Below are 23,978 nucleotides of genomic sequence, written 5' to 3'. Positions count from 1 at the left end.
ATTCCTTCATTTATTTGATGTAAATGTCAGAGCTAGACAGACAGATCTTTCGATTGCAAGAGAACAAAGATAAAGCAGTGCAGCAACTTTAAATCCAATGCAAATTTGCAGTACAAATGCATTCTAAGAATATTTTAAAACAAATGTGTTTAAAAAAAAAAAACATTTCTTTCGGCTAATTTCTCTGATGCCTGACTGTAGTCGTGGATAGCTCTTCTCCTCCTTTCTCCTGTGATGCAGAATGCGTAATATGCCTTACTGCTCTGCAAAGACCGCAAAGAAAATTTCACCATTACCATCGTACAATGTCTATATTATTCATCAGTAAATCAAATGATATCAAATATCTCACTGCTGTATCATGCTGTTTGTTCATTTACCTCAAACTGTTTTGGCGGACAGTTGGAGCCTGAGTGAAAATCTCCTTCGAAGCCCGGACACAGCTAACAGACACCCAGTGAAATCTGTGTGTCTCTGGCTGTTTATTTCAAATTCATCTACATGAGGCTTTAATAGGATGAAAGATTAATACTCGTTAGACAACAGGATCTGAATATGTCATTTTGATGGGAGTTAATGGATGTGTGTTTTAGCACAGAAGAAAACATCTCAACGTTTATTGGACAGTCTGCTCTTCATTTGTTCCATCCCTGGACATATATCATTTTCTTATGATGATTGGTATAGCTCTCAAGTGGGGGGGTGGGTTGGGGGTGGGGGGACCAGGAGAAAGAGTGAAATAAGCCAGAGGAATTACTTGACTAACATCCCCGTATTATATTTTATAAACATTACAAATACACTTTACTGGTATTCCTGTCTAAATAGATAGCTATCAAATCCTTCTAAGATTTTCAACTTATCTGCTTTTTGGCACAAAATGGCACACACTGTTAATATTGACCTGATTTTAGAGAAGTCTTCCAAAGCTCCTACTTATGAGGAGATACTGCAAATTAAGGTTGAAAATTAAAGGACAGAGATGTCAAGGAGTAAAGAAGACGTCTTGGTCTTTAAGGTTTCTGTAGTAAAACTGATTGAATATGTTTATTATTGGTCTTTAAATTAGAGAGATAGAGAGAGCAATAAGCCATAACATACAGTTGCATAAGTTCCATTATTTTAAAATCTACCAACCATCACCAGAATTACATCTCTTTCCAAGGCATGGTTAACTTTGGCATGATAATGGTCTTTGTCAACTCTGACACCACAAATATATTACTGTAGGTGTTATTACTGACATGCTTTAGAAACTTTAGTTGCATGCAAGGTCCACCTGCAACTGCCGATCCTGTACCCTGTTTTGGAGCTTGCTTCTTTGTTGGGTTTGGCTTCTCCCCAGCTCTGATCAAATTCTGGCTCTGCAGCAGTCGCAGCTGAGATGGCACTGCAGATAGACTTCCACCAATGGTACCTCTCTTTCTCCAGAGCCTTCAGGCAGCAGCTCAAAATGTTTTCATACACAATGGATGGACTGTGAAGAATATGGTAAACTGCTTGGACCAATAACTTGATGCGGTGTATTACGCCTGCTGCAGGTCAGTCCATGAGCTTGTTCCAAACTTGTCTAGGCATCCTGGATTATTCCTTCACTCTGCACCATTCTGATGTTGGTGAGCATTTTGAGACTCTTATTCTGAAATGGCTAATGTAATCAATAATTACAGTATGTCTTTGGATTTAACTAGAATGTAGGTCAGATCAGGTCTTTCCTTCTACTTTCACTGTCCACTTTATTGAGAATGGGCAATAAACATTGAGTGAACAAACGTTCAGTGGATGTAAACACCTTGTTACTAAGAGCAGTCAGAGGGAAATGAACGAATTGGTTTGAGCTGCCTGGAAAATAGAGTAAGCTTCCGGTTCCACTTTTGTCAACCTAGAACAAGACTCAATCAAACCGGACATCAGAAGTATGGAAAACAAACCATCTGCAATTTTTCCCCATCGGCTGAAGATCCTTACTTGTACCTGTATGACTTTATGCATTGTGCTGCTGCCAAATGATTAGCTGAATTGATAACTGCATGAATGAAAGTTAAAGAGGATTTCCTTTGTGGATTTTCTTGGCCATAAGGTACTTCATTTTGACACCAAACCCATGCAAGCCCACTTGCTCATTATAACGGTTGTAATCATCCATAGCATCCCTTCCATATCCATGTCTGGCTGTTGCTTTCAGAACCTTAAGCAGGTCAACATAAGAATTCTGCCCCGCAGCCGTCTTGCCCTCTTCTCAGAGCGACTGCCTGCAGGTACTATTTTCACCACATAGAGGTTCTAGGCTCTGTTTGTGATCCTTGCTATTTCTTCTTGAATCTCATTCTTGACTTGTCAATCTTAAAGCCTTCTTGCAGATTTTGCCACACATACAATACAGATAGCAATCATCTGTCCATTGCTGTAGGTCATTAATCTTGACTCTGTCAAGTCCCTCAGCAATTATTATTGCTTGCCAGCCAATCTGTACCTGGTAGACACGGGTTGCTTCAGGCTGACAGACTGAAACATTGTCAGTTGCTTAACAAGGACACATCACGAGTGATGAAACCTGGGATCTTCTCAGCTCATGCCCTGGCAGCCGTCTTCCATGAATATCCTTTCTCTTCAATCAGATCCATCTCAGGGCTTCCTCTGTTTTCTGTGTTGTCGGTGATAGCTCTTCTTCTTTGCTCTGCAAATCCTCTGCATCCACGGGTACTCTTTGACAAGGCCAAGAGAGCTACAAAATAAGGGTTAGACCTCTTTTTTTTATAGTGTTTACATTTTCTCAGGCGTATTCTCAGGTTTTTGTATTCACAATGCTTTTCTTCTCCTCCAAGCTTTAATATCTAAGAACACCACCTCACCCCTGCTTTCCTCTCGAACAAAAGCCACATCTATGCCGTGCTTTCTGTTTCCGCTGCCATTCTCTGGTGCTTTTAATTGTGTTGCCTTTAATCTATCAGAAATTAGACAGCGCATTAATTATAAGGCAGTAAGATGGTTTTGATGATTACAGAAAGCAACCAGTGGGAGAAGAAAGGAGCCAATAGCATGTGGAATAGCACAGACTACAGCGGTGTGTGTGTGTGTGTGTGTGTGTGTAGTGGACGTACAATGTCACCATCAAAGGGTAGTTCGGTGATTCATTGGAACAGCTTATGAATATAACGCTCCGTATGTGCCTGAATGGGTTAATCATTAATAGTGCATCCATAATGATGCTTAAAATAATGAGGCTGTATGTTTTTTAAAATGTAATCTAAGAAGATTTTCGCAGTATATTCAGATCACATTTTCCAGTGATTGGTTTTTGACTTAGCGCTCAGGTGATTTTTTTTGTTCCCATTCCACTCAACACTTAATTAATGAGGCAAAAAAAAGCACTTGAAATGTTCTTCAGAGACTTACATGAAATCTCTTGATAAGTTAATCTATTAGCTGAAATGTTTTGGAATGCAGGAAAACTGAGACTGTAGCATTCCGTCTAAAAAAAAAGATAGAGAAGAAGATAAATCTTTAAAGATAAAGATCCCAGGTCATGGATTAATTTCTATGCTGAGATTTTAGTATTAAGAATAAAAATGATATTAATCCATGACCCGGGATTTATCCTTTCTTTGCTGAATTAAATAAATTTAAATAAATAAAATGAAACTTAATGTGTCATTTTACTTTTTAAATAGTAGATATGTAATTTTAGTCAGCACGTCTCCAAAAATGATCAAATGACCTGTATGCCTCCTACACCTTCGATTGAACAAAACTGCGGCTAAATTCTTTGATTTTTTTTTTAAATATATTCTTTGAATAATTTAAAAAAATAAATAAATAAATAAAGCAGCAGCTCAAATAATCAGGATCGGTTTTGTTAGTGTAATGTGGGTAGTTGGAGGCTGTAATTAAATACGTTTTTCAGCTCAGAAATCATTTGAATTCAGCAACCGTGCCACAGGAATCGTAACAGGTTGTAATTTAATGAGTGTAATTACCATCTTTTGACCTGAATGCAGTTTAAATCCAGCATTCATCAATTCTGTGCTTATTCTAGTCCCTTGGTGCTCAGTACAGTTTTTAATCACAGAGCTACAGATTTTGGCGTAGAACTCAATATTGTTAAGTGTCACAATGTATTACGCAATGGCTGACTTGCACCTCATGGAATCTTCATATGATCTAATAAATTCAGGCTAAGCGCTCTGCAGTGTGAAATTGGGGTCGGGGTCTTTAGCAAACAGCTTTGCGTTGGAATAAAGTATGAGGTGATGGAACTTTTGAGAGTATTAATAGTGTGGATGTAATGTTGTAAAGCCTGAAGTTTGTTTTTAAAGCTTAGAAATCCATATGTGGATATAGATACAAAAAAAGCAGCCCGGTAGCCTAAGGAGGATTACTGCTTTCGGAGCAGGAAGAGGGTTAGGAAAAGGTGTTGATGGATTTCTGAGAAACGTTTTAGTACATTTTTAATCTGTTCTAGTCACTTAGGTACTTTTCCTGAAAGGCGGACTGATTTACAACAGACTCAAAGGGCCTTTTTACACCTGGTCACTTTATGTGTTTTTTTATGTGTTATCTGATTTGTTAAAACTGTTCTATTTACATTAGGCAACATAAATGCGTCTTGGCGAATCGGATATCAATCCGATCTTTCTACTCCCTCCCAATATGCAAATATATTTTACCTCATTTCCGGGGGAAATTGGAATGGAACACGCTTTGGTGTGTGCGGTTGCTACAAAAAACAGCATTTACTGTTTGCTGCATTTCCGCTGGCAGCAGCAGTGCATGTTAAGACCCTACAAGACACCTGGGGGGGAAGATCGGAGCCAGCGCTGGTGGGAAAACATACTGTATTTGTTTCTGGCGCGATGCTCGTCTCGCGAGTCACCTGCGAGTGACGTACTTCCGTTTGGGAGGAGTTTAGCGCTGACATATGTGGCTTGAACAACCACATGCATTTACACCTGTCCAGTTACATCTGAAATGCGTCCCAGACCTCCTCCTGAAGTGGTTTGAACGATCGGATTTATATCCGTCTCGAAACCGTTTCGGAGGGCATTTACACCTGGTCTTTATACCATCGGATAGCTATCAGATCACAGAAAACACATGATGTGACCAAGTGTAAAAACCCCCAAAATGTTTCAGATGTAGTCTGAAATTTTTCTGTGTTTACATTTATTTCCATGTCTCTATCAGTGAACACATTAACACTGGTTTATAACTAAAAAAACAACAATAACATCAACAGTAACAAAACACGACTTTCCACATTCATGTGAATTAGGAAGCTTTAAAAGTGCACAAATCTATTTTATTTATTAGCTTTTGTACTTTTCTGATTTAATGCTTACTACAATTCTCTTGTGAATTATGCAAATATGCAAATGAGCTGTTCAAATGAGGTTAACTTCTTCAAAAAAGTACCAGATCCAATCTGGAAGGTTCTCATACAAACAGTATCATGTGACTCGATCGGTTGTAACAAGGCGGTGTGTCATTTCACCCCAGACATGACATGTCATGACGAATTTCACCAAAATTGTGTCAGTTGAAAAAGCAGCCTTTATGACAGCTGATACTAATTTAATGCTAATCATTGAATCAACCTTTCAAAACATTTTTAAATAGATTCAATAAATAAAGGTTGAAGGTTCATTGGCACATGTTTAAGTGTTAGGCGGGACACACTCGGTGCTTAAAATGCATTACATGTTATTATGCATGAATAGGCTGAGAGAAAACCATTCAGATGTGTCATAATTCATTTCAGTGAGACGGACAGAAAAAAGCTCCATCTAAAATGAGGTGTCTGAATTGAGTTTCAAATGGAGAACTTAATATCCGCAGGAGTCTTATTCCACAGCAACACGCATTTCCCATTTCACAACTGCTTAAACAGTGGAGCAAAGGAGCTCGATCTTTCTTTAAGTACGTCTTGAGTATGCTGCGGACAATTTACAGATTTCCTCTCAGGTTAATGCCTCAGAATGAGACTTCAGCTCATGAGAAGGAATGAGAAGGATTTCTTTGCCATTTTATTTTATTTTTTTATTTTATTGTTATGATATGTTATTCAAATTATGATTTTTTTTATTATATGAGCCTTATGAGTTTTTAACACTGTCGTCATAGGCAATAGGCTTTTAGATCAGATACTCAAGCATTCAAGCAGCGATTGCATGCACACCATACTAACAGTTTTTTTCCCCTAAAATAGCACCTTTTATTGTTTTATTCTTTACTTACTCTATGTATACTATGGATTATAAAAGAATAATACATTTATTTATTACAACACTGGAATTGTCCTCCCTGTTGTAAAACCTTATGCGAGAGAGAGAGAGAGAGAGAGAGAGAGAGAGAGAGCAGTGTGTCCACGCTTAGCTACTGCTTACTCTCTGCTTATTTATTGTATTTTTATTTTTATTTTTTTTCCATTTCTTTTTCTAGTCATATCGCGACAAGCTATTTTTAGTGATCACCTAGATAACAGAGAGACAATCTGAGCTTTGTTGCTATGCTGAATTATGTTTTGCGTTCAGAAGAACAAATATTAGCAGAAAGGTGAACTTTTTCTGGATTTATAAGGACTAATGGATCAGCTAATGGATCATAGAGCATGAAAATGGAGATAAATGCTGACATTTCCTGGGACGCAGATGCTATTAATGCTCATGTTCTCTACTTAGTTACGGTATATTTAAACACCCAGTATAACCAGTATATCTTCCAATCGTCCTAATTATTCAGACAGCATTATTTAGACGCATACTTGTTTGTTTATGGTGTCAATTTCTGTCAGTGTCAAAAAAAAAACAAAAAAACATCTGGCTTATTTTCAGCTTAGATCCGAGCATTATAAGTATTATAATATTTAAAGAATAATACACAATGAGTCATGCTGTTATACACAAAAAAAGGTGGACCGTTTCTCTTTTCGCTGCTATTTCTGTATTATAGCAAAGAAACATTACGTTTTTTGACCATTTATAGTTATTTGTAACATCGTGGCACATCCTCCAATCAAGCTAGTTATAGATTATGTGATAGCAGCTGTAAACAGTCCTTTAAACTTAATAAGACTGCGGTTTGTCATTACAGAGAAAGCAAACAGTATATATATAAATATCAAATATGATTGTACGTATATGAGAGTATAAAATATGATAACTTTCGTGTCCTAATGACTTTCCAGTGGTGGAAAACGTACTCACTCCGAACAAACGTGACAAACAAACACATTCTGGCAAGGAAAAAAAATCATATAAACAATTATACGGTTTTAACACATGAGAGAGACATTGTAGTGTTGGGAAACTTCACGGATCATCTGCGTGGCCTCCTGTCTTATCGTTTTCCATTTAATAGCTGTGTAGTGTGATAGAGGAGAAGGGAAGTTCTCATGACAGGCTCACCACCACACCTGCTGTTTTGGTGATACTCTCCTGAAGAGACTGGACTCCCCTTCGGTTGCCCTTTAGCTGTTACCTACGTGGTTCGGAATGAAACCTTGATAAGACTGTTGCGTCTCCATGCACTCACTATGTTCTGCTCTCTTGGGTCTCATTTAGCTGTCTGTTTACCCATCATGTCTCAGATACATAATGAAAGATATGAGTTCCATCACTCACCAGCTCCAATGTGTCTTACTAGCTTTGTAATAGACAAGTATGGCATCATTTCTACTCTAACAAGCTCGGAATAATTATTCTATCAACTGTTTCAGATGTGTATTTTTGGTTAGGATTAAAAAAAAAGGATGTATTTGTTTGCACTAGAAAATAAATATTTATTCAGGGTTACCAAATCTCATAGAGGCAGAGGTGGAGAAAAAAGGACCATAAACTACACGAGTCCCAGTGCTGCAGATCAACATCCCAGCTTAGAAAGAGTAATGGCCATTTATGTAATTACTGTTGGGGGTTGTGTTTGTTCCTGGCCCCTGAATCACACTCCTTCTCTCTCTCTCTCTCTCTCTCTCTCTCTCTCTCTCTCTCTCTCTCTCTCTCTCTCTCTCTCTCTCTCTCTCTCTCTCTCTCTCTCTCTCTCTCTCTTTCTTACTCTAAATACCTCTGTGATGAATTGGCGAGTCTCAAATGCCTCAAACTTTCCTGGCTAGAATTAGAGATAGAATGGAATGTGAATGGAAATTCACTTTAAAATATGATCTCAATTAAAAAATGTAATACAAAAAAACAAAACAAAAAAACAAACAAACAAAAAAAAAACCCATAACGCTTTACTGTATATTTTAAAGAGGAAAATATCATTATATTATTTAAAATAATATTTAAGATTCCAACACCAGAATTTGAACTGATAATAGAATATTTTACGATATTTTCATTTCTGATTTCTTTAATCATTTTATTACTAATTAAACTGCATGTGTAAAACTATAAAACTACATGGAGCTGTACAGTCAGCATCCACTTTAAAAGGAACACGTGTAAACCTGCTCGTTTACCCAATCAGCCAAGTATGTATGCAAAAGATCACACAGATACAGTCCAAGAGCTTTAGTTAATGCTCACATCGAACGTCAGAATGGGGAAAAAAGTGTGATCACTGTGTATTTTACAGCATGGCAGGCTTGTTGGTGCCAGATGGGCTGGTTTGAGTATTTCAGAAACTGCTGAGAATTTCACACACAGCAGTCTCTATAGTTTACACAGAATGTATTTAAAAAAAAACACCTTGTGTGTACTGTGTAGAAAACAGGTCTGCAGAAAACATCTGTCTGTAGTACAGGTGTGTAGTAGTACATGAAGCCTCAGCATGCTTAACACGTCAAATCTTTCGGTGGATCTACACTGGACACCTAAAGATTACCTTACAGTCACCTGGTATGTTTTTTCCCCAGTATTCAGCTGTCCAGATTGTGTCTGAATCTTTTCAAGTCAGGTCAAGAAGCTTTTATTACACAGTACATAGTGAACTGAAACAGCATTTCACCTGGACCATGGTGCTACATAAAACAACATTGAGCTAAGGATTAAATAATTAAAGTGCATAATATGCAACCTAGTGCAAACAATGCAAGGCAAACAATACAACATGCTACAGGACAGATACATAAACTATAGCGCCGACCAGAGTACAGATTGTAATGGCATTGTGCGAATAGAAATTAGTAAACAGTTAGAGGATTGTAAACATATGTACGCTTTCAATAGCAGCATGAATTTTTGTGCACAACAGCATTAAAGTGTCTGTGCGTAAAAAACATATTATCAGTGTATGTATGGGTGGTGTTGTGAACATAGATTTATATTGAATGTGTGTGTGTGTGTGTGTGTGTGTGTGTGTGTGTGTGTGTGTGTGTGTGTGTGTGAGTGTGTGTGTGTGTGTTTGTGTCTTTGTGTGCAGTTATCTTAGTTTTATCCTGCGTGTGGGTCTGATTCTTCTGCAAGGTGTCCATTGAGACTACCCCAGAGATCTCTGCTCTGGGCAGCGTCTCCTGACCGTTACAATATGTATACGATGTGTAAAAATTTAGATCCAAAGACAAACATTCTAATAAGACCTTAAAGTTAAATATGAAATTATTCATATTAGTGGATTAAGATTCCATCACTGTAAAAACATAAAAAAAACACATCACAGTCCCAGCTCTGGTTCATCCCTGAACATCACTTTGAGAACCATAGATCTTTAGCATAATCATATACTTACCATAATCAGATATCTTACCATACCTGTGTAACATCAAGCTATTAGTTAGACAAAAACATGGAAATTATTTGCACCGAATCATTTAATGACAGCACGTAAGCACTGTTGTAAGGCTGTTTAGAAGTATGATGCACACAGGTTAAAAAGAAAACACAAGAAGAACATTGTCCGTATGGTAAACGATAAAAAATCCGAGCTTGCCCAAATTAAAATCTGCGCTTCTTTCAGCAGCAGTCTGAAAAGCCAGATGGATGGTATCTCTTCCCACAGCTTCACAGAGCCATCATCTGCCTAATAGGCAACACTCAAATAACACAATTTGTGGCCAAATCTCCTGTAATAACAGCTAGAACAGATGCTCAGCTCCATTTTCACATTCAATTCAAATGTTATGTGTGCTAAATGTTTAATACAAATACTACATCACAGCATTATGATAAAGCGTAACCTTACTTTACATCCGGCAAAAGAGATGTGAGAAGTGTCCCTTTGTATAATAAAGAAAAGGATTAAGAATACATGAAAGGAGGAAGATGAAAGACCTTGTTTCCGGCTGAGTAAAGGAAGCAGCTTACCAGGAAAATGATTCATTATTTTGCATGAAAGCAACAACATTTTGTTTTATTCATCATGCGACGTAGCACGTGATGCAACGTATAAACAGAGGACACAGGGTATTGTGGGTAACACGACATAAGAACAAAGAAAATCAAAGTAAAGCAGGCTGAGATTTAAATGCCATTTATAGAGGTGTTTATTTCTGGGGTTTTTTTTTGCTCTTCGGAGATCTCAGATTCTCAGAGTAACTTAATTCTCTGATAGCTCATTAATCTCCCAGTTCAAACTTCTCTATTGTTGCTCTGTGCCTCTGTGTCTCCTTTATAAATGACTTTATGAAGTCTCTGTCTCTCACCCTATTAATTAGAGAAGAAAAGTTGTTCCTTTCTTTCACCTTCTCTAAAAAAGTTTGCTCTTTTCTCACTCATTAAAGCATCGATACGACTAATTTAGTTACGAGTTTCAACACAAACAGTTGCGAATCATTCAAGTGGAAGGATGAAATATTTCTGGTGTCTTGTTCACAATTACATCTGGACTTCTAAAGATGGGCTTTTTTATTTTTTATTTTTTACACACATTTTTTTTTTCTGTGTATCTGAATCATGACCATCTGTAAATAGAGCCTGTGATTTTTACAGTCATTGCCGAGTCTTCTCAGAATACTCAGAATCGGCTAATCCAATCATGTCGGCGCATCATGAGTGCACATCAATGCAAATTATTTGGCAACCAGCCATGAAATTAGGTCCATGCAGTTAGCTGTCCTTCTAAGCTCCGGGAGCAGCGTGCTGTAATAATCATCCTGGCAAAACACCTCATTTTATTGCTTTTGCAAATATGTTTGTCTGGAGAAACAGTGGCATCATGGAGGGGACGCTGCTCTGATACTTGTTACATGTTGTATAGTAACTTCTTCCTTGCTTCAGTCACACATTCAGAATTTGTGCCATGGCTTACAGCATGCACTGAAAGTTGAAGCTCTTTACTCTCACAGTGAGACGGAACCTAATAGCGGTTATTCGCAGAATCACAGCTTTTGTCTTTGAGTGTGAAACCTTGCTAACCTGCGTAGGTTATGTGATTTAGTTGTTTTTCATGAATAAAGTATATAGAAATAGCTAAAGGTCTTTTTGTAATTCATTCATTCATTAACATTCATAGGTTACGATCGCACAGTCCTACACTGATCATGTGGAGCTATATGTAGTCATGGTTATACATTATGGGCTGTATGTGTTGAATTACTTGAACAGTGAGGATCGGTATTTAGACTTAAGACTTATTAAGACTTAAGCTATTAAGTTTTGTCAGAGTTGAGCACACGAGGCTGCTTGTCTATCTATCTATCTATCTATCTATCTATCTATCTATCTATCTATCTATCTATCTATCTATCTATCTATCTATCTATCTATCTATCTATCTGTTTGTTTGTTTGTTTGTTTATTTATTCGTTATAATTTTTTAGTTTTGCATTATCTCGGCTCGACCGAGGGTCGCACTTAATCCAATGCCACTGCTTGATATAAACACAATATGTCAGACTGAAATTAGGTTATGAAATGAAATTCATTAGGGATTAAATTCATAGTGTCGGTGGTCTCACTGACATTGAAGGAGACATCATCTTAATCTTAGTCATCGCTTCTCAAGGACCAGATTATTTATTCATAAAGTTGATTAGCATAGCGGATGCTTAGTCAGTCAGATTATCCTTTAAACTATAAGTATGGTTTCTTTACAGCGCAGCACATTGAATTGGTAGTATTTTATTAACTTCAACCCCTCACACTAGTGTGAAAGAGTGTATAACATATATGAAAGCTCACATGACCTTGGCTTAGTATATCCTAACCACATTCATTTGTGAAGACAATTAACAATATTAAAAGGTATAAACTAATAGGATGCGCTGGATCAACTGTTATTTTACAAGTTTCCAGAAAACGTTCACATTCGTTTACCATTATATTAGTTTTGTAGTCATTTTTCATATTTAAAATTCTCTTGCTTTTAGGTTACACTATGGCACAACTATTACCTCATTTACTATCCTAAAGGCAAGTGCTTGTATTTAAAGGTGGTGGTCTATTGAATTAGACACATCTACAGATGAAAACTCACGGAGGCACAAACTCCACACAGTTCATTTACATAATTTAAATGAAAAACCCAGAAAATCAATTTAAGCACATGCCTAACACACATAACTTTACTTACACAAATAGTGATGCAACTATCGGACACAAGTCTCCAACTAACAGCTAATCACTGCCTGAAATCTGAGGGAAGATTTCGTCATTTCATCCATATTGGCAGGATGTATTGTACTGTAATAACTGCTTATAACATCGTCTTCTTTTAAAACCCTTAAATTTGTATCTTTCTTTGCCAGCATTCTGCTGTATATGCAGTTTGTAGTGACTGCCCATCCTGGTGAGTCTGATAAAGTTGCTCTCATTTTGTTCCTTTTGTGCTATCGTGATTGGAGTCAGACCTGCAGTGCAGCTGTTTTAACAACAGCAAGATACCAAATGCCCATTTCTGGCCCTGTAGCCCATCCAACATCTAAAACACCCAGCAGCTTTATACCTCAGCCTTCAGCGATATATATATATATATATATATATATATAACACAAGACACGGGAAATGTTGCTGTAAAAACTTGCTTGTGGGTTTATAGGAATTGTATTAATGCTATGAATTATAGCCTAGTCGTTTACACTACTTAAGCAAGTCCTTCTACACGTGATAGTCTTCATCTACTTGAGACTTGGGATTGATTATACACTAGATATTCTTTAAATGTCCATACATTTAGTTATATTTGCAAATACAAATAGCACGAGAGCTTAGAGGGATATGGAATTTTGTTATTTAAAGGTTACGTAACATACATATGACACCTGACATGACACTCTGTGCTGTTTCAGTGTCAGGACAATTGACAAGCTTTTTCAGCTATGAAGTGAGCTGAGATACAGAATCAGTTGCCATGACGTTCTAATGTAGGTCAGCTAGAAAGTGTCATAACAAGCTGGTATGATGTATCCCCATGAACACCACCTCTAAGTAAATCATTTCCGTGTTTTTCTATAATTCATCGAGGAATCAACGGACATAAAGTCGTCAATGCGTTTTGTATTCCTGAGTGCTCACGTAATTGCTTAGCTTTAGCTTAATTACAAACTTAATGTTCCAGATCCCTGTGCAGTCTGGGATATAACAACATCAAAAAAGACATAACGAACAGCAAAGTCAGAAAAGGATGATTTGTTGAAGTGTTCATTCTTGAGATCTGATACATTCAGTCGAATATTAGATAGAAAAATTAGACATAGCGCACAGTATGTCTTAGTAATCGATGGATGATATGAATGTACAGCTCTGCTCCAGAGTGCCAATAAAAAGCTTGAAATCGCAAGGAAAATAACTTGAGCTTTCGCTTTCTATAAAAATTCAATAAAATGTGAGCAAGGCATCGAACTACGTCTTGTTCTGAAGAATTGCTTGATTTCCATAGTTAGAAAAACTAAGATGAAATAAAAACTGCACACAACTATATGCTCTGGGTCCCAGTAGAATATGAAACCTTGTTACCTTCCAAATATTAAATATGACGTGAAATGTGTACGTCCATGGTTTTAATTAAACAATCTGAACAAACTGAACTATGTGCCTCATCTGCTATTCTTTTCTTAATCTTGCTATATTGGCATATCACTGAAGATCATGTTAATTCAAAAAAATGGCCTGGATACCAAAACCGATCCTGGCTTACAGATTGATGTGGTTGGACATGTCACGCTCATATTCATTAAATAAGATGCCACATTTAAATCCACTATAGAATCTGTGTGACATTTTTATTATTGATACAGTATGTAACCTTTTTGTGCATGCATTACGATTAGCTAGGTCTATAAATCAGAACAATTAAACAATGTTATCGCAGAATTTGAGGTTTGTCAAGAATCACTTTCTCTAAAAGAAAATACTAAGGTTCAAAAGACATATTGTGTTTACCTTCTCCAAGCCTTTTCTGAAATTGGATTTGGAGAAGGATGTCAGATCATTAAGGACGTGTGGCCTTCTGAAGAGTTGTCCTGCAGAGGTCAGGGTTACAATGATGATTGAGTTCTGGGAGACTGTCCATTTCACCTATTTTTAGTAGTCAGTAGTGAGCAGTGGCTTCTCTCTGTTTTGTCAGGATGTGATGGCTAATGGCTAATGGTGGCCAAGCTGTGGTAGAGGGAGCTTGACCTTTTTTTTTGAGGCAATCATTTGAGAGTAACTTATCGATCTGCCTGGTCACTGTATTCGTCCTTTGGGACCATTGCCTTAGAGGACACAAAAACCATTGGCAGTCCATCAGCGGGATCGTCACTCCCAATGCAACACTATTGGAAAGACATTTTAATGGTCAAAACACAGCAGGTAGTTCCCATTGTAGCATAGGACTGTTGTGTTTTTTACTAGAACCTGCAGTGTGTGAAAACAGCAAGAGGTCTTAGGAAAATATCAACAAAAGGAACATGCTTTTCTGTCTGTATCATTCATAGGTTTGTTGCTAACTTGTTTTAAGAGAATGTCAGTCTGAGGCTATAAGATTAATAAGAACTTTATACCAGGGTTTAACAGCAATACTGTATCTCTGCCTTAAGAATGTCTTTACAGTTAAATTCAATAGAGGATTTTACTGACACTGACCATTATAGCCTATGAATATCTCAGTAGACTTGACCTTTACCTGATGCGTCTTTTATAATCCCTACTTGCAGTGTTTCATTTTTTTCATATCCAGCTTTTATATAGTGACCTTTTCTAAGGGCTTGGGACAAAACAGGTGTTGTTACGTTCACAGTGATCTGGCATAGCAAGAGGACCTTTTCCATACAAAAGCTTTTCATTGTACGGACCTGCTTCATCCAAATTAATCTTAAAAGAATGTGTGTTTGAAGAAATAGGCTGATTACCAATAAGTAATCAAATATTTTTTTATTTGATTGAATTTTATTTGTATCTAAATTTGTGTACTATATATGATAAAATGTGATGTTATCAACTTGTCACTGATGGACACTTGAGTGCAAAACTGTGTGTGGCAATTGTAGTCATAAAGCTATCACGGTAATTGTAGCCCTAAGCCGTTGTAGAAAAACTGTTTGTATCAATCGCAGGTTTTTTAATGGTACCATCCACAGTAATTTTATGTAACTGTAGGCTGTCCATGTGGGTTCATCCTCAGAAGCAGAAAGTGGCTTCAAAATGATGAGAACTCCAACCAGAAATAGGGCATCAGGATGGATCAGGCAGGTTTGGAGCAGCAGAAGGGGACAGGATTACTGGTTTGTCAGGAGCAGCATGTGTAGCTCATCAGAGAGAGAGAGAGAGAGAGAGAGGTTGACAACGGCCAAACATCCCAGTTCACCAAAACACTCAAGAACTCTTCAGATTTGCTCGTTTACCCTACAAAAAAACTATCCACAAAGTGCTTGACTAAACAAAGGACTTTAACATTGAGACTGTGTCTGAGTCCTGAACACTAATTGGGAGGCTGTTCCATAACTGCAGGGCTTTGCAAGAAAAAGTTTTGCCCCCTGCTGTAGCCTTCACTGTTCAAGGTATCAATAAATAACATGCACCGTTTGATTGAATTAGGTGTGACTGATCATTAAAACACCAAAAGGTATGGTGTAATGTGGTGTGATATTATGGTGCTTTATAGGTCAGTCATACTATAGTATTTTACAATCAACAGAAAATCTGATTAGAAGCCAGCGCAGTGTGGAAAGACTGGGATGATGTGTTTATTTACATTTACATTTACAGCATTTAGCAGACGCCCTTATCCAGAGCGACTTACAAATTTTTATACAACTGAGCAATTGAGGGTTAAGGGCCTTGCTCAGGGGCCCAGCAGTGGCAGCTTGGTGGACCTGGGAATCGAACTCACAACCTTCCGATTTGTTAGTCCAACACCTTAACCACTAGGCTACCACATCCCCATATATATATATATATATATATATATATATAGCTTGTCAGTAAGCCATTCCATTAATCTATCTTATAGTTAATATAAGCATGAAACATTGTGTAGTAACATTATATTTTTATCTTAGCAATATTTTTTTTAGATAAAAGATGGCTATCCTATTAATACCATCTACGTATTTCTGTCTTTTAATTTGTTTTCTTCAAATCTTCTATTTGTGGATGAATGGCTGCCTCATAGTGATGTTTGAAGATGTTCAAACATCTCGGTCAGGTGTCCGTTTTATTTTCTCTCATATTAAAACTGCCGAAACAGATCTCGGTTGGAGCTTCAGCGCAGACGTGGCCACTATGGTTCCATGGAGTCTGCATCTGACTTTATTTCTGCCAGAGGCTCCCAGTGGGAAACTTAGCCATCTGGTTGAAAGCAAGGCTAATGAAATTGTTATGCAACACCAGAAGGAATGGGCAAAATTTGTTGACTCTGGAAGACAGGGTTTGCAAACCGCTGGGCATTCAAGTGTTATACTATAAACTCCACTGCATGGTTTGTGGCTTTTATTGTTTGCTATCTTTTTGCCTCTAGTCACTTGGTATCCTTTTTCTGACTAGTCTGAGCACCCATGGAAGAAGACTAAGGCACTATGAAATCCTTTCATGAGTCTCACTAATGTATTACAGGCCATAAAATAACTTCACATAGATTCAGATACCAGGATAATAGAAACATGAAGCCATGTTGTATCTGATTTGTGTTTCAGATCATTTCAGGGCAAACAGTACAGCAGGTTTTGTGTGCATTTGAAAGCCTCTGTATTGGACACCTAAAACTGTCATGCTGTTACATCTGTTTTATTCTCACTTTGTGAGAGTTAACACTCTGGCATGATTGCAGGGGGATCCCTGGGAAGAAGTGTGGAACCATCATCCTGTCAGCAGAAGAGCTGGGAAACTGCAGGGTACGTATGCAGTGTGCTTTTTATTCGCATCGATGGTTAAATTAAAGGTTAATAGCGGTGTCACTCTATAGATCTATGTACACTCAATATAGTGGATGCTTGGACTCTTATTAATACTTACTGCATATTCAGTACTTGGGTATGCTTTTACAGCACCAACCGTCACTTATAATTAATGCTATTAATATAACATTATACCGTCACTTATTAATTAGTCTTAAATGGCATCCAATATTTTATAGAGTTGACAGGTTTTCATAAACAGGTTGGTCTGTTTCCACTTCGCTTAATAGTTACCTACACTCATCTCATTAGATGCTAATTACCGGAAAAACAGCCTACATTTTGGATTTTAACACCGTGAATAATATTTTGAGAACTTCTTCTTTTTATTTTTGTAGTTAGCATCAAAGCTTTCTCCAAAGCTACACATTCATGTGCGGTGCTTAGAAAGTTGCCATTGAAAAAACTCAGTAGGCAATAAGTGCAAAAATCTACAGAACACTGCATACTTTGACGTAAATGAACCCCAAGTACTTCTCTGACAGTAAATATATGCTGTCAGTGGTCAGTTTATTATATACACCTACTGTATTTTAAAGCTGTACATTTGCCATATTATCAGGTCCATCTACCACAAGTGCACTTTGTATGTATTTTTAAACTCCTCACTGTCAGTGCTGGGTTAAGATACAGTTTGCAAACCAAAAATATCCAGCCAACAGTTGGGTTATGGTCAGAAAATGACAATAAGAACTCAGGATTCAGCGAACACACTGTGCATAGAAAAAAATAGATGAGTTATGGTCTCTACTTGAACACGGCGTAGACTAACAAGATTTCTGCAGAAACAGCTCCTGCAATGGAGGCTCGTTTCCCTGCAAAAAAAAAAAAGAAAAAGAAAAGAAATTATCTTGAATATAGTCAGTTATCTAGTATTTTCTATTAAAATATTACAATATCAAATATATGCTTATAAAACGTTATTAGGATTTTTTTTCAAGGCTGCTTCATTTTCCTTCATTCAAAAAATAAATATTTAAAAACGAGCAAAACTATCTTGACATGAAAATGTCTAGAAATATGTTTAATAGTCTTATGTTTGGTTTAATGTAGTCTACGATGTACAGAACCATTTACTGTAAGATAGGTTCGATTGGGAGAGGAAAATAGGGATTTGCAGTGGATAATATCCATGCATCAGAAATATGTGTGTACCACAGTGACCTAGTTTCCTACACAGAGGCTGAGAAAGAGAAAAAAAGCCCACATTTTTGAGCTGGTTTCAGGTCTTTGTGTGGTTTATGAGATGTAGTCGGGCTGGAAATTTTACTAAAACCTGGCAAACCTGCTTGATGGAGATGAAGTTGTAAGGATCTGACAGCTGATTTAGGCTATAGGCTTCAGTCAGCTGTGAGATGCATACAACTTCATTTAGGTTGAAGCCTTGTCATTATTAAGGTCATCCTGCCTCACCAAAATCTATATAAATCTGTCCAATGAAATGAATAAACAAACACCAGACTGAACAATGGCATTTCTATATAGGTTTTTAACATAAGTGACTAATTTCTTCTCATTTAGTGTTTAGATGTATTTGCTTTTTTTAATCGAGGGAAATGATTTTTCCTTTTCCGCCAAATGTCCTTGTGTGACAGATACCGAGATATTGATAGGATAAAACAGTTCACATACATCACTAGAATTACCAAGTACGTTTTAAAAATAGATCAATCCCAATCTTGTGAATATCAGGTTAATTTGATCACTTCTGAGTAAGATCAAAATCTGAATTAAATCACAAATTTATTTAGAGAGGTTAGTCGTGCGGTTAAAGCGTCTTTGAGCCGCTCTCTGATATGAAAACGTGCACCGGACATCGTTCCACTGAAACACCTTCATTACAATATCAAAAGGATTTCTATTGCCTGCCTGGTTCTGTAGATCAATAACACAGAGCTTATTTGTAGTTTTTTTTTTATTCTCTGCACTGCCCATCTTTTACACACAAAAGCTTTCAGTCCATCTTAGCAACAATGAGCTATTAAGCAAATCATGTCGACTAGTTCTATAGCTTCTCCTGATCCCTCGCCACAGTACATAGAATATTCATTCCCGCAGCTTGATCCACATGAACGACAGTGTTAATGGGTTTTGAAACGGAACACCGGCTAGCTGTGTTGTAAGGAATATAAAATAACAATGCTGTTATAGGAACAGGATTAGTGACGGCGTGTTGTGATGTGGCTTGTTGTGAAGAGGGCTTACAGTACTTTTACCAATCTCAAAACGGATCCATTTTCCAATAACAGCACAATTTTCAGGTAATGATTACAATTTTAAAACGTATTCTGAATCAGAATCAGGATACTTTATTAATCCCCGGGGGTGGGGGAATTGGTTTGGTTACTGCAGTACCAAGTCACCAAAATAAGAATTCAACAATGGAATTCTATAGAAAAAATAGACGTAAAAGACTTATCTACACACTAAGAAAATATATAATAAAATATAAATAGAGACGCACAATGAGATTGCTGTTGTTGTACAGAGGAAGTCCGATGGACACAGGTAGGAAGGATTTCCTTAGTCGAAAGGGTCTGCAGATGAACGTGCTCCTTTAGGACATCATGCCATTGTTGCGTCAGTTAGCTGTATGTTCTGGGCTTTATCAACAATCATTTAAAGACTTTGACAGTAAGGAATATTAGTGTTGGGTCTGTGGTGAACCCAGAGTTTGCGCTGACCTATTAGTTCCTCAGGAGCTCTCAGTTGCACTGTTATGATGCTGTAGGAAGGACATTATATACATTTACATTATTTCCCGTCCAGTGTCACCCAAATGAGGATGAGGTTCCCTTCTGAGCCTGGTTACTCTTATCAGGGAGTTTTTCCTTGCCGCCATCGCCTCTGGCTTGCTCATTAGGGATAGATGTTATATATATATAATATTTGAAATTTTAAATTAATATTTTTACATTAATTAATTTTTTCCATTCGGTTTCTATACTCCCATAAAGCTGCTTTGAGACAATGTGAATTGTTAAAATTGATTGAATTGAATTATGTGGTGCAGAAGGCATACTGCATACAGTACATCCCTACAAATGAGTTGTTACTATCGAAACAATCACATAGAAAGAGGGTAACAATACGCTTTTAATGACTGATTATTAATACGATTTTAATTACGGCATTAAGTCAGTGCTGCTGTTACAGAAAACGAGTCGACGTCTGACCAATCAGATTCAAGAATCGTTAGCTTAGGCAGAGCAAGCGCGAGTTTAGCACGTCATCTTAGAACTAGTATGTAAGAAGGAAATTTATAATGCCGGTGGTTGATATTCGAGATATTTTAGATAAATATGTACGTGTGTGCAGAGTGTGTGGAAGACCGTGAGCATATTTTTGCATAAGAATCAGTATGTGTAGATTTGAAATTCCTTTAGATGGCTCAGAGGGGTAAAGACTTTGCTGTTATGAAGGATCAAAGCGCTTTCACTGGATTATAATCAGCCTTGGTTATGGGTGATTCGCTGCATGAATGTGTTTGTTAATGCAAAGTCTGATTTCATAAGAAGGCCTCTGTGTGTGTGTGTGTGTGTGTGTGTGTGTGTGTGTGTGTGTGTGTGTGTGTGTGTGTGTGTGTGTGTGTGTGTGTGTGTGTGTGTGTGTGTGATGGATTTTTCTTCCCCTGTATTTGAGTAAGGATAGATTTTATCAGCTAGAATCCTATCCTAAAATTTCCACATGAATGTTCATACATTTGTATTCAAATGTCTTGCTGCACTGTTGAATATTGACACAGTTCATAAATTTACTTTAATAGTCAATTGGAAAATTTAGTTCAAAATAAAAAAGTGTCCAGTCAGTCTTGTTGGATTAAAACATAGCATATAGGTAAAGACATATTTTTTTTAACACCCAAGTTACATGGGTAAGGATTAGGGATAGGATTAATTTATAGGTATTCCTTTTTTTAATTAATTAAGAAATAACAAAGGAATGAGCAGGGGTGGATCTAGACCTTTTTTAGGGTGACTTCAGCCCACTGTCTGTAATCTCAGCCACCCTAAAACTAAAAGTATAATTGTTACTTTCATAAATAAACAATAAAAATTACGTTAAAATGCAGGACATGCCATCGATGGGAAAGAAAATTATTTATCAGTTTGATCCAAGAGCGATTTTTTTTTTAGTTTGCTTTGACACGCATGTGTTGTAGTCTTTCAAAAGTGCGTCTTCAGCTGTCTGCTTTATTTGAACGGAAAAGCACAGAGTCAGTCAGAGCTGGAGGCGTTTATCTATAACGTTAATCGGCGGAAAACCGCTAAGACGGCAACCAAAAGCAGTGAAATTTCACTATTCTTATTACCAGAGTTGTAGCACAAACAAAATATTAACGCAAACAATCCATTCAATACTAAATAAAAAAAACATTTATTGATTCAGTCTTTGTCTTGTGAATTTTTTTTTATTAATGACTGCATTCATTGCACACACTGTAAGGAATGCACACATACATGAACTGATTTGATTCAATACTGGCATCATTACATCATGCATAACATTTTGGTGTCCACTTTTTCCATTTTAAATAATACCATAACTTTTGGCTTACTATGTAGTCATATAATATATAATATAAAACTCTTCTTGTTTTAAATTCTCACTGAGGGCTAAAACCCCTAAAGATGAAATCCTAGAACTGCCCCTGGGAATGGGGCAAGATTGTATATGAATATAGTCAGCGATGGGGGTGGTGTGGGCTTTTATTAGTCAACATTTAACAACAAATATCTGTTTCACCATAATGTGAACTGGGAAATAACTAGAGAAATGACTATTAACAAAATATGACTACAAGCAAATGAATATAAACCTGTGAAAGATGGTCAGAGCTAACTGTATGTTACAGAAAAGAAAATGAATCTGCTTCTGATCAATCAGGAGTACTGTGGTATATGTTTATTTTTTATTTGTAAGCAATGAAAAAAGTAAAATACTCAAATATGGTAACAATGTGCTAGTACAATTATCTCTACAAGTGTTTTTAATCAGTTCAAGCCATTCAGTGCTGTTTAACCATCAGCCTTTTTTCTTTCTGGCCCATTTAACTGCAGTTTACCACGGCTTAGCCGCTAACCACGAAAAGACCTTTAAACGGGGTTTTTTAGCTTATGGGAGTGAGAATTGATCACTTTCTTGGTGGAGGATGTTCTTTTGTGTGCGATAGGTACAGTATGGTGAGATGCATGATTATCTGAGCTCACCACACACCACACTGAGGCTTAAAGGACTTCCGTGTTGACAAGAGGCCACACTGATAACACTGATAGTATTGATTTCCTTTTCACAGCTGGAGGGTTGTCTAGATCTTTTCCCTCTCTATAGCTTCCATTTTGTATCTTGCATGTAGAGGATCCTAGGGCTCAGAACAGGCTTAACTGTAGCAGCTGATAACATCTTGTTTTGACTATTTCCAGAAAGAGGCCTGGTATAAGTCTGAATACGAATAAAGCGCAGACTGCGTGCTAATCAATCAGACCCACATGCTATTACTAAGTCACCTTTGTCAAGTGACTTCAGCTATGGAATGTAAGATGAGATCAAGGTCCTAAAGTAATATTTCTCACAAGTAATATTCGGCATATATATCAAAGTGAAACTGGCCTTTGGGGATACTTTACCTGCCCCTATTGAAATTCTGCTGTGCAACTCACCTTTTACTGAGCCCGTTAGCTATTTCACAGACCTATTTGGTATGCTGTTAACATTGATATTCAGAAGAATGGATCGCGCTACACTGCTGATGAAGCAGATCTTCGCTGCTGCAAAGACCATGCCATTTTTCACCTACATCTGGCAGAGTAATGTGGCATTTTCCACAATCAGGGAGCGCTGAAGTGGGTCACATCAGCCTACATTTGCCTATTAGTGGCAGAGACGCAGTGTCAGGTTTCTGTTCCTTTTGCACCATGCGAGCTGATAAGAAATGAGTTTTTAATAAGCCTTTAGAACAAAGTGAAGTGTAAATTATATGATTTAGGTTAGTGCTTTTCAGGCTGGGAAGGCGCCACTGAGAAAGGTAGGAGGGCAGCATATTATTTCACCTCGTTTACCTGTAAAATTATCAGTATGACTTAACCGATCAGATTTATGTATCAGTATTTATTTAATTTCCTAATTCTTTGAGTAACATTCATACAGTATGTGAATTTGTGATGAAGCAAAATAACACAAGAGGGACTGTGTTATTATGAATACATAAAGATCAGTGGCTCTTGCTTTTGGCTTGTGACTGCAACCTAATCATAGCCATTATGTTCTATGATCTCCAGCATATTGCTTTTATGCAACAGTTTACAAAGCATGCGAAAAAAGTCATGAACATTGATTCGTATCAGCTTTTAATATAGCCCATCTCTTCCACCACAATGTAGTCCCACCTCAAGGGATTTGCTGCTTTGCAATATTTTTCTCCATCTATGTACTGGTAATGTGGAGGTGGAGGAGGTGAAGGTGCAAATGTTCCTGCATGCGTTTGACCAACTCTGATTATTGGATGGAGGTGTAATTATAAAAATAGCTACTTTTAGATCATGTTTGTCATTTTTCCAACTATACTGAGATTTGAAAAATGGATGTATATTAAATAATAATGCAGATCTATCTATCTATCTATCTATCTATCTATCTATCTATCTATCTATCTATCTATCTATCTATCTATCTATCTATCTATCTATCTATCTATCTATCTATCTATCTATCTATCTATCTATCTAATTGTAAT

The 23,978-nt window shown here is 37.1% G+C and overlaps 1 protein-coding gene across 2 annotated transcripts in view; it reads left to right on the top strand.

Moving 5' to 3' along the window:
* The window catches only part of cpne5b (copine Vb), a 110,617-nt gene that overhangs the window by 42,177 nt on the left and 44,462 nt on the right, over positions 1–23,978 (top strand). For both annotated transcript variants that reach the window (XM_027144311.2, XM_027144312.2), the window contains one exon: positions 17,119–17,182. In XM_027144311.2, coding sequence (XP_027000112.1) covers positions 17,119–17,182 — 64 coding nt within the window. The remainder of the gene's footprint in view (positions 1–17,118; positions 17,183–23,978) is intronic.

This window comes from Tachysurus fulvidraco, chromosome 2, assembly GCF_022655615.1.
Source record: "Tachysurus fulvidraco isolate hzauxx_2018 chromosome 2, HZAU_PFXX_2.0, whole genome shotgun sequence".
Classification (NCBI taxonomy): domain Eukaryota; kingdom Metazoa; phylum Chordata; class Actinopteri; order Siluriformes; family Bagridae; genus Tachysurus; species Tachysurus fulvidraco.
Note: the sequence above shows the minus strand (reverse complement) of the source record. Positions and strands in the feature narration are given on the sequence as shown.